The sequence below is a fragment of the Vanellus vanellus genome (genome assembly GCF_965231255.1).
Source record: "Vanellus vanellus genome assembly, chromosome: 20".
Taxonomy (NCBI): Eukaryota; Metazoa; Chordata; class Aves; order Charadriiformes; family Charadriidae; genus Vanellus; species Vanellus vanellus.
The window spans coordinates 8,468,506-8,481,021 of record NC_138925.1 but is presented as its reverse complement, the minus strand read 5'-3'; the positions used below and the strand labels follow the sequence as shown (position 1 = coordinate 8,481,021).

The 12,516-nt window shown below is 36.2% G+C and overlaps 1 protein-coding gene across 1 annotated transcript in view; it reads left to right on the top strand.

The window, feature by feature from the left end:
* Nucleotides 1–12,516, top strand: part of MORN1 (MORN repeat containing 1) — a gene marked incomplete at both ends in the record, with an annotated part of 49,476 nt that overhangs the window by 12,603 nt on the left and 24,357 nt on the right. The window contains 3 exon segments of the mRNA XM_082493523.1: nucleotides 836–954; nucleotides 2,687–2,796; nucleotides 2,798–2,859. Of these exon segments, the coding sequence (XP_082349649.1) occupies nucleotides 836–954; nucleotides 2,687–2,796; nucleotides 2,798–2,859 (291 nt within the window).

The following is a 12,516-nucleotide window of genomic DNA, read 5'->3' as shown; positions in this document are numbered from 1 at the left end:
AGGTTATTCACAGGACTTCAGTTTAAAATAAATATCTAGATAAGTAGTTCAGGCAGAACGATAGCTTGGATTTTGTGAAGAAACTGCCTTCATTATATCTTCTTTCCATCCATTTGGGAATACAGCTTAGTTTTAACGTTATGATTGTCCAAGCCAAGCACAGATGATATCGTTTGCTTTCTCTTTGTGAGATACTCACCTTCACAAGGGTTGGAGACTGGATGTCGTGGGCAGAATTTTAACTGTACATGTTTGCTAGTTTTCTGTTGCACCTTTGGAACAAATTTATGTACCAAAGCTTCAAGAGATTTTTTTACCTATATAAATGAACCATTTAATTGTTGACCTGCATTTGTATTACTTTACCTTGAAAATACGATTGCTTTCATTTTTACAGTAGTTATGGCAGGAGAGAGTCAAGATCATAATTGTTTCCTTCACTTTCTCCTGTTCTGTGAAACAAGAATAATGAGAGAATGAATTTTACAGGTGCCTAATGCAAGAACCTGCATTTAATGCTGGTTTACATGGCAAGGTTTTGAGAATGGGGGGACTGCACGGGTGGCCTCTGTCAGAATAGGCCAGGGGCTGCGCTGTGCTGGACACAACTATTTGCAGCTGGCTCTGCAACAGACCTGCTGCTGGCCAAAGCTGTGCCCATCAGCAAAGGTGGTGGCACCCCTGTCAAAACATATTTAAGAAAGGGTAAAACACTGCACAACAGTGAGGAGTAAGGAGGGGGCGGGGGGAGTGCAAGAAACAATCCTGTGGAGACTGAGGTGAGAGGAGTGGGGAGGACGTTCAGCAGATGTCAAAGCAAATATTTCTTGTGCAGCCTGTGGAAGTTTTGGAAGAACGATGGTGGAGCAGGTGTTTCTGAGCCAGCCCATGAAGAGGACCTCAGTGGAATGGATATTCATGCTGCAGCCCACGGAGGACCCCATGCCAGAGCGAGTGGATATGTCCTGAAGGAATTGCAGCCCATGGAAAGCCCATGCAGGAGCAGGTTCTCCTGACAGAAACTGTGGCTTGTGGAGGACCTATGCTGGAGCAGGGGAAAAATGTGAGGATGAAGGAGCAGCAGACAGGAACTGTTATGGATTGACCACAACCCCCCATTCCTTATCCCCCCGCACCACTTGGTGGGCAGGTAGAAGAGTTGGGAATAAAGGGGTGAATTTGAGCCTGGGAAAAAGGGGCACGAGATAGGGGGCAAGATGTTTTAATTTATCTTTGTTTCTCACTATTTGAGCCTATCTTAATTTGCAATAGAGGTCAACCCACCACAAATGCTATGAAGGATATAACAAATAAAGCTACAATGGATCATTCCATTCAATTGATTCTGATTTGGTTGATATTTTCTTTCACTGAGTTGTAATTTTTAACTTTCTTCTTAATTTTAACCTTAGTCATTGTCATCAGTCATTGACTTTCCTCTATTTAATGCTGCTGACCAAAATAGAGAGTTCTGTTGCCTGTTTGAGTAAGAAGTACACTAAGAGTATTTTATACTCTGACTTAAAAAGTTTAGCTGAACTTTTAACATTGTGACACAGTAACAGTAAGAGATAGTTAATGTATAATTGTGACATACTAACTATTTGTTGTTCTTTTGATGATCAGCATTGAACAGCCATGGTCTGGAGATCTGTGCTGGCATCAGAAGTCGCCAAATCCAATCAAGTTCTGCAACCAACTTATTTGAGTTAATTGAAGAAACTGAGAGGAAAACAGTTAACTCCCGTGTACGTAGTATGGGGGAGAGCCAAAATGCATTATATGTTTCCCTGGTTTATTATGTGTATGTAGTAATCTAAAACTGGGTATTTAGTGTGCCAACTCCATAAATTACAGCAAATGGGCAAGTATTATACCCTAAAAATAGTAGCAAATACCTTTTTTTTATATGCTGAGGTGTTTTTGTGATTGTCAAATATACTTGTATAATGTAATATTCAGCCTTTAAAAAGTCCAAGTTGTTGACTGCATTCCTCTGCCCCCAGCTGGTGGCTTCTGACTACTCAAGGAAGAATTCCCTAACCAAGGAAATACAGGAAGCTCTGTCTTCAAAAAACAAGACTATAAAAATCATCCTCCTAAATACTGATTTGCAATCCTAAATTAATAGTTGATTTCTGAAGTATTGATAAATCCACTAAAGTCCCTGGAAACTGCTGAATGTGTTAGTACTTCTAATAGGACAAGAACCTTTAAACCTCACAGAAATTTATTTCAAAAATCTCACCCAACATTCGGGTTTTCTCTATATTTTTAGAGCAACAGTCAGTACCAGATGAAATAGAATCTACAGTGAAATTATTCTTTGAAGCTGTGAAACTTGATTCTTTGTTTATTAGCAAAGTCACTGCTATAAGTTTGTGCAGCACTTCAACAGAACTTGGAAAACACAAGGAGTAACTTAAATGAATTATATATTGCAATTTGTCAACTGTATCCCCAGTTTGACAAAATCCACTAGACTTAAGTTGTTGGAGAGGTAGTTCTCAATATTATGCTTAATGTATGTTTTCTGCTGTATACCCAGCTGTGAATTTAATATACTGGGTACCTAATGGCTGTCATGGTGAATTTATTCTTATATTTGGACTTAATTAAGATTTTAAAACCTATAAGCACAAACAGAAATGTCAAAACTATTTTCTTTCACTGAATTTGTGTGTAGAAGCTATCTTTGACATATGTTGCATCTGGAAACTGGGAACTGAAATCTACTGTTTCTGTCATTAGCAATTCTGGATTTGCACTGACTGATTTACCAGTCCTTAAGGGAGACAAAGCCAGAATCTGGATCTGACACCCTGTATGGAGCAGGAGATGCTTCGAGCAGCCAGCATGGTAAGTAAAGATAATGGATTAGTTGACTGCTCAACTTTAGTTACTGAAAAATGGAGAAGTATCTTTGCATAGCAGTAAAATAGCTTGAGAGTATAAAAAACTGCTTTTGTGATACAAACCGGCAGTTCTTAAGTGTGTTTGTTGTTTTTTTTTTTTTTTAAGCACAGAGTGCTGAATTTCTCAAATAGAAACAAAAATTGATTACTTTGATTCCATTTTAATAGAGAAATCTATCCCTCCTATGGTTTCTTTTCACTTATTTTAATCGGGCAAAATATACTGGTGTGCAGTAAGATCAAAAGGGTTCAAGTAATAATTTCTACAACCTTAATTAATTTACTAAGAATGAAATAGGGCCTAAAATTTGAATTTGGAGTCCATATTTTATACACTTCACTAATGTTCAGAAATACTGCCAGTACTTCACATACTTGTAGTGGTGAATTTGGGTTCTATTTATTTACATTGTGAGATTTGTGGAATTGACAAAGCCTTAGTCTGTATCCCTAACACTAGAAGACCCAACACTTTTCTCTTGATTCCCCCAATTACAACAAAGAGGTTTAAGAAAATGACACAAAATAACTGCTGGCCATTTAATAAATTCCCAAGAGTCAGTGACTTTGATTTTAAGTTTCAAATTTGATGCTTCTGAGGCTTTTTGTTGACCACTTGGTAGCTGGGACTGCAAAGGTAACTGTCCTGGCAATGTGTTACTTTGTGAAATGCATGAAAAACAAGCAGTTGCTTTTGCAGTCCATGTGCAGATCCTGTCTGTGACTCATGCAATTTAATCGATTGGAAACAAAATCTCTTGTGACTCTCTGGATGGGATACCATATGTTGCAACAGAAAAAGCGCGCTTTTAGGGGAGGCATTTCAGTGTTTTGGAAAGATGGCATTGCAGAGAAAACGTAGAAAATGTGTTTTGCTTTAAATATTAGGGCTTCAAAACAAAAAACTAATTCTTTTACATAGTTCACTGAGCTAAAGATAGTTTTGGGGATTCAAGACATCCTGTTGTTACAGGCAGTCAATCATAGTTTTCTAGTCTTACGGTGTCACTACTTGGGAATGCGTGTTTCTGTGCACATGCACTTGTGCTAGCTGATCCATTTTGCTGTGCCCTGTAGCAGGAAATTCTCTACTAAGACAATGCAGGTTGATTTCCGTGTGTTCTTAAACTTAAAATCTTTGATATATTTATATATATAAGTAATCAGCCTTCGATGAAATGAGAAGGATTATAAGCTCAGGTGCTTTTGATCACACGTGAGGTCAGAGGAAGCAAATGTGGACATTTGGGACATGGTATTTTTCATTTTTAGATGACTCTTGTTCAGAGGTCAAGTTTGCCCAAAGCTACCCTACACGTGCCTGTTTGTGATGGTCCCTTAATGTGACCGCTACTTCAGCAGGACTTCTTGGACTACAGAATTCTAGTCTGTTCTTAAATATCCCTAAACTACAAATGTTTTCTGTACTTCTCCACCTAACAGTGGTTAGAAAACGTCAGCCTTTGCAGAGTATGAGCACCCCCCTACTGTATTGTCTGAATTGTATTTAAGAGTACAGTGTTTTTATGGTGCTGGGATTTTGAAGAATTAGGCTTTTGTTTTGGAATTTTTAAATTTAGTTTTTAAGTGTTCTGTTGAGGTCAGGTCCAGAGTGATTTCTTCATAATACAGCATTGTCTTTCTGAGTGTTCATGGCAGACAAATAGTGGGACTTTTCAGAGTTAACTGATCATCATTGATTTCAGTGAACAAATTGTGTGTTTGGTCAGGGACATTGGAGTAATTGGCACTGGAAGGCAAGTTAGATAAAGTGAGGCAGAGGTGGTATTAAGAGTGGGAAATGATGCCTTGGAGACTAGAATAAAGGAAGGAGGGAAGAAAGAAGAGGAAGAAAGAGAAGAATGAAGAACACTTGAAGAGCTACTGAAGGATTCTTTTCTTTGGCCATTGTTCTACTGATTTCTCTTCTGATTCTTCTCATCTCTGCTTTTGGAGAGAGAGGTTGGCTAACTCTTAAAATACCTTGGGAATAAATTCTGCTGATAGGTAAATGATGAGATCCTTCAGACTTTCATGCGTCACTGCCTATGGTATGGATATAATTGTGCAATGAAGGACAATCATCCAGTTTTTATCCAATATTGATGAACTGTCAGTGAAAGAGTTCCAAGAGGTTTTGTTGCTTAGTAGTAATATATATGTAGCTATTGTTTGAATATGGATGTTTTTCCAAATTTTGAATAGATAATGAGATCCACACACATGAAAGATGTATTAGATGTAATTTGTCTGGAAAGCCTCTTTTGTCACTATGTAGTAACATATCTTACACTTACAAATTAGTTTCTAGGAGTTTCATGGTGTTGGCCAAGCAAGTAAGCTTGGTATCAATGCAGCTCTTTGGGTTTGGTGTTTTTATTTTTTCTTTACTACTAGTGACATAGTTCTACAACATTTTTTTTTGGTTTGGTATTAATTATTTTCCAGGACTCTTTACAAAAGCTAATAATGACTGCTTAAAGTATGATTAGAAATGTTACTAAATGGACTTAGAGTAACAATGTTATCTTGGTTATTTCAGTTTGCCGCACTAATGGAGGCAGTGCGTGCGTGTTGAAGAATGTTTTCCTCTATGTTCTTGATGTTATTACAAGACATCACAGTGTAATAAAGAAACAAATCTTTAGGCACTGATATCAGTGACATCATGTTGCTAGTTGTCCAGATAGCTGTAATCCCTCTGTTTCACATTTGCTTCACATCATCACATTTCTGCTGCATCAGCTAAAATATTTTTCATACTTCTGGGTTGAAGAAAGTTATTGTGCTGTCATAAATTTAGGGGAATTTACAAGACTGAGTAACAGGCTCTCAATTGAAACCAGGGCTAGAAAGTTACGGAGTTCTCGTAGTAAGCCAACTTAAACGTATCGCTGGTTCATTGTTTAGAAGATTGAAGCTATAAGAAATTCAAGTTTTTGGCTCCTACTTTTTTTTTAGGTTGCAAGTATTCTGCCATCTAATTCAAGCCTATCACTATTTGATATTTTTTCTTCCTTCACCCACTAACTCCACTGAATTCCACTAAGAATATCTTAATTGAGATACTTTTTTGAAGGTTCATTATGGATGAATGGATTCTCTTATTATTGTTCCATTGTGAGTATTCAACTGATAACATTGGGTTTGAATGAGGAACATAACACACTTAGGTCAAGTAGTAACTGATAATTATAGTTGGTCGTTTAAGCAGAAAGATCACAGTTCGGATAGACCTACATTAAAATTACTGGCTAAGCAAGATACAAGACAAATGACTGGATTTTAAAGATCGGAGCACATGGAATTGTAGGCAGTTTGTTTAACAAAAAAGAGCTACTTTTCACATCATCATGTCATAGCGCTGAGCTAACAAAATGTTGACTGTATGCGTGAATTTAATCACATAATAAGTGCTTTAGTGGGTTAAAATAGTGCACGTAACTGAATAGTCTGAGGGGGAAAAGATTATTTTGTGCCACTCCACGTTTAAAATGTTTTGGTTGTAATAGTGCTAGTTTTCTTTATGGCCATGATAATTCAGGAGAATACATACTAATCTGTAACAGAAATAAGTTGAGCATAAATGCTTTGGGATTGTCCTTTAATTGGTAGTACTCAATTTGATTAATTGAAGTTTTAGATTCATCTGTAGTGAGAAAATTTACGCGATGAGAGAGATGATCTTTCACAGGCATTTATAGATTGAAACTTACCATAAAAAGGGGAGGGTAAATATGATGATTTCTCTTCGGAGCATGCAGGAGGGCCAAACCAAAGCTGCATCTTTTCATATGCATTTGGATATGTAAGGATTTGGAGCAATTTTATACCTGATAAAGCAGGGTACATGGGAAAAATGTCCTGTTTTCTCCCCACTATTTCTTCATCCAAGCAGCTCTTTTTAGACTGTTTGACAAAAAAGAATGTGTAACTTAATTCAGGAACAGCATCAGATGACACACAGGCTGTCATATGTTAGTTAAAAAAAAAAAAAAAAAAAAGAAAAATAGTTGCCATAACAACTGAGTCACCACTTGTATTTCCAAGAGAGAATATCTAAAAAGAAAATGTAATAGGTCAGTCACATGTGTGCTTGTAGGGTTTAGATTGAAAAAAGCATGAAACATTTTTTTTCATGGGTGACAAGAATGACTTTTTTTTTTTCCTTACTCAAGTAAGGTTTTGATACCAGAAATAAAGTTATGCTTTGTAGATGATCATGTCCATTAATGGAAGCAGCACCAAGTACGTACATTTAAAAAGAAAACAACCTCCCCAACCCTGAATACTTGACTTCTAGTGATATTAGGGAATACTCTATCTGGGCAGCTGACCAGACAGAATCTGTATTAAACAATGTAATAACACCACTATTGTGTGCACTCAGGTGCCTTTTTTTGTTTTGTTTTGTTTTTAAGTCTTACTAGTTATTTTTTAAAATCTTGAAGTCTCAGAACGATCTTTTTATATTTTTGATTCATTGTTGAGGACCTGATTCTGCTTACGTTTGAAGTCAGTAGAAGTTTTGCCTTTGACATCTGTGTTTGCACGATCAAGCCTTAACATGATTTATTTTATATTTTGTGTCAGCTTCTCTGAGCTAACTTCAAAGCCCACTTCCCCATCCATGTTTCTTACTTCTCCACTGAAGCCCTTCATGCTAAAACTCTTGACATCATCAATAGAGGTAGCCTGAGGATCATCAGAGACTTCTTTGAAGGCTTGTTAGTAATTTCCACTACAGACAAATATTCTGCTGAAAAAAAGGTTTTGACTGTACCCCCTCTTTCCTGCGGGCAGTGATAAATAAAGAATTTCTGCAAAATTAGATTATTTTAAATCTGGCATTTCATATATTCTCCTGGGTGGGGGCAAGGCGAAACTACAGCTATAATTAGGTTTCTCCTCTATTTTATTATTTAGTTTTGTTATTATCTGGCCTGCGTTACAGCTAGCAGTTTCTGCTGCTTTTAGCTGATAGATATTGTAATTTTGATCATTTTATCTGGAATTTTATGTGAACCTGTCACTGGAGTGATTACTGTATTTCAAAAGTAAAGGAGCCTGACTTCTCCACATATGACATGGAAAAAGAAAATTAGGTTTGGGGCTTATGTAAATTAGTCATCTAAGGAGAAATAATTTTTTCATTAGCAACAATATGCAACTTCAGTATCTAAACTGTCTAACTTTAGTTTCTTAACAGTTTCTCTTTTAGTTCCCCAAAAGGTCTGAAAAGACACTTATTTGGGTATAGTGACAAGAACCTGTTAGAGCCCACAGTTAGGCATTCCACTGGTGTGCAGCCCTTCCAGAGAATCACTGCTTCCCGTCGATTTCTCAGCACCATAAGGCAGTTCCTTGAAAGAAGGAATTACTCTTAATGTACATAAGTTCTGTGAATTTAAACGTACACATTTAAGTCCCTTGGGACAAGCGACACAATATACTTACATGGCCTGAGCACACCGTCTCACGGTTATTTGTAGTGTCTCCTGAGATCTCTGTTGTACTCACTGGAACAAAGTGTGGGTTTGTAGTATTTCACTGTTCGTCTCATGAGATTTTGAAGTAATGCAGGTAACAGAATTGCAGCATCTGCCTCTTCCGCTTGCTTAAAATGACACTGGTTAGGTTTATAAGTCCACAGATTGACCAATCTTAATGTTTTCAAAGTAGCAGAGGAAATCTGCATTCTCAATATCTACATGCATTTAAAATCTACTAGTCAAATAATAATGAAAATATTATTTTAATGGACCTAAAAGAAAGATGTTGAATGTTTCCTCAGCTGCCTCTGTAGCAGCTGGAATAAAATATTACTAATGCTTATCCCAGATCTTTGTTGTATTGCCAGGGTTTTACGTGAACATTTGGGGAACAAAAAAAAGGCATCAGAAGCACTGTAATAGGTACCTATAGAAAGTTCATTGTTTATTTTGAGTCTGTTTGCTGTATGTGCACAGTAATCTATACAAATTTGAGGGATACTTTACATGGCAAGACAATGTGCAAAATTTTAAAAACTAATATTAGAGGGAGAAAGTTAGAGCAGTACCCTGCACGGCTGACAAGAACAGGAATGGGATACACAGACTGCTGTGCACAGCTGTACGTACTCTGAGACTAGAAGCAAGTTTCATGAGCCTCATACAGATCTCTCTAGTATCATCTATCTAGTATCCTATCTACATCTATCTAGTATCCTTTTCTTTTATATGTTTTATGTATATGTTTTGTAGCTTTTATTTGCACTCTTGTCTCACTTCTTAGGGACCTCTCCTTTCCTGCTGGAAAAAATGTCATTTCCAGGTGTTAAAATAATTGTTGTGTATGTCCCTAAAAGTAGGAGTAGGTATAAAATAAAAACTATCATCACTGTCCATAATTATTTTCTGGCTTTGAGGAGGAAAAAGACCAAGGAGTGAACCTGCTCTGGTGACAAATGACGTGACAGACTATGAAAATTCCAAACGTTTTGAGACTTTTGCAATGGTAGTACTTAAGCCTGTATTTGGAGTCAATAACACCTTTGGTAAACACCTCTCTGTGCAGATGGTTTATTCTTCTGCCTGAACTTCTGAAGTAATTAATGATGTTCTCTCTCTTTTTTTTTTTTTCCCTTTTTTTTCTGCAAATGAGACTTGCTGGATATGTGCATTCACACCTAGAGAGTCTCCCTTCTTCTGTTTGGTACTGTAATTGACCAATCAATGTGCTATAAGTATGTATGAACATTATATATACATACAGATGTGTATATATATGCAGTGCTTGTTTTGTTTCTTCTCCTAAAGCATCAGAGTTACTTTAGACAGGATTTTACAGATAGGGCTGACTGAAGAAAAATGCAAGACTAACATCTTGCATTGTGCAGAGTTGCAGAGGCAGTTTGTAAGCTGAAAAAGAAATGCAATTGATCCTCATACAAGAGGTGGGTTTTGTAATCTTAATATTGATTAAAATATTCATTAATATTCACTAAAATAAGTATGCTATAATATTAGGAAATCTTGGGGGGGGAGAAGTCCTGTTTGTATAGCTTTGTACTAGAATGTGTGTAAAAGTTGGTAACCTAGCTCACTTTCTAGAGAAATGTTAGTACACTGGTAGCCTTACAGGAAGGCTTCTAAAAGGAAATATGAAAAGCATCTTAGAGTACCATGTTGAAATAGTATCTAAATCAGTTTGTTAAATTCCTCTCTGTAATCTCTAATACACATCTGTAATCTCATTTCACAACAACGGGGCAACGAGGTGATGATTAATATGTTTGCTGATTTTGCAATTAGAAACCTTGGGCTAGTCCTAAACATGCTGATTCTATTAGACGTGGAAGGAGTGCTGGAGATGTGGCAGTAATTGTGATAAAAGGGGTCCCAGCATGTGTCAAGCATATCTATGTTAACTCAATTTAATGAGGCATCAATTTGGAGTTAGAATCTAACTGTACAAGTCTCTTATCTGCTTTGCCTTTTTATTTGCCTTTTTTTTTTATTGCTTTACTGCAACTTTTATAGGCTATGGTATGTTTCCCAGGTAATTATGTTATTCTGAGGCTTGTTAATTATTTTTATTTTTTTAAAAGATAAATTATTGGGTGATAAAAGGAATTAAGCTTCCACATCAAAGTTCTTTGAATTTATCTACATCCAAAGTACCTGTATGAACATTTGTCTTGTCAATAAAAAACACAAGGACAACCTAGATAAAATTTTAGAATTACCAAGTTTGTATTTTTACTGAAGATGCTTCTTGCTGATGTCTGTTATACTTCGATGTTCTTGCCAAATTCAACATTTTGATGAGCAGAATTTCTTTTTTTTCATCTCTTCTACTTTTATCTTCAGTCTACATAAAACAAAGCTGTGGTCCCAAGCGTCATGAAAAACAGATTATTTCTTTTTTGTGTCCCCTGGTGGCTACACAGAGGTAGGAGCCACTTCTAAAAATAGAGGTGGTGTGATGTAGTGATGACCTTTTGAATTAGAGTTGTCGAGTCTAGAAACTTCTAGCATACTTTATTTTGACCACTAAAATGTTTTCCTCTCTAAATCATGGAATAAAATAATTGAGGATTTTGAATCTGGCCATATAAAAGTGTCATTCTGAGCCCTGATAAGAGTGGGGTTCATTTTGCTACTAAGCTTAAGAAAATACATAATAATAATAAAAATGCTTTCCTTTCAGTCTTTGTTTTGTCTTGTTTTAAACTTTCAGACTGGCTGCTTGGCATTTTGCTTAAAAGAAAAACCAAGCTCACACATATGGAAGATTGCCAGATACTCTAAACCCTATTTTGGTTAAATTACAGTACCCAGATTTCGGTAACAAAGCGCATTGATTTTATATTCAAAAAGATTTTTATATTTAGTCTGTTAACCTTTTGTAATTCCCACCCACAGCTTTAAACTGTAGAACATTTTTATGCTAATTGTTGTCAGTAGGGTATCTGCCATGGCCCCTTGGTAATTTAAATCCATTGAATTGTAATGCAGGTGCCGATAATTGCAGAACTGTTATTGTCTGACTGGCTGCAGCATGTATGTCTCAAACAATTATTTTCAAATTGGATTTGAGAACACTTTAAAAAAAAAAAAAGATATTTGAAGATAACCTTACATCATACTGACAATAAAGAAAAAAAATTGGAAGAATGTTTCCTCTAATTTCTAAGGCAGTTTTACATAATCGCAGTTTTAAAACAGTCTTCGCTGTGGCACATTCTAAGGTTCAACAGCTATTGTGTAGTTCTTAAAATGTCTCTTTATCCCTTTGGTTTTGGATGTTTATAGGAATTTTTGTCTAGTAGTTTCTGAAAACGTGGTTGTTTGGTGTAACACCATAATCCGGTGAATATGACAGAGGAGTGGGAGGGAAAAAAGAGGTTTTGTGTTCTAAGCCCAGATCATCTGAGTGATGTTGGACAGATTACTTCCTTCTAGTCTTGCTTTTGTCTGTATAAAATAATGACATTACTTTTCCTTTACACATCTCAAAACATTGCATCTATTCTGAACTACGTTATAGCTAACAAAATTCTGCCCTATAATCTTGATGGGCACATGTATATACATTTTCTATCCATAAGAAAACTTAATATTCTTTATTTTACTAGATTCTTCATTATATGCTTCATAAGATCTACGTAGTGCAGAGTTAATGATTATGCAATAGCACTTTGTTTGGAATACACAATATGCTAAAGTGCTGCCTGGGAAAATATTTTAAATACAGAGTAGTCATTACTTTTATTAAATGATTATAATTTTAGTGGGTTTGATGAACCCTCCCTCTGAGTGAAGTCTTTGTTTCTGCAGAATGCTTTAATATGGATGAGAGTCATTCTCACGAGAAAAATCTTTGGTTAACTGAAGTTAACCAAACAGAGAAAGAAGGTAAATTTAGGGTCAAAAATAGAAGCTTTTTGTAGTCTTTACTGTGAGATGGTTTTTGATTTGGTTTTGGTGTGGTGTTTTGTTTTTCCCCTATTAAAAACACTTGAATTCAATATTTCCAAAGATCAAATTAAAGAGGTGTTGTAATGTTTCAGAGACAGTGACCAATAGTAGTGCAGCGTCATTGCTGTAGGCTGAAG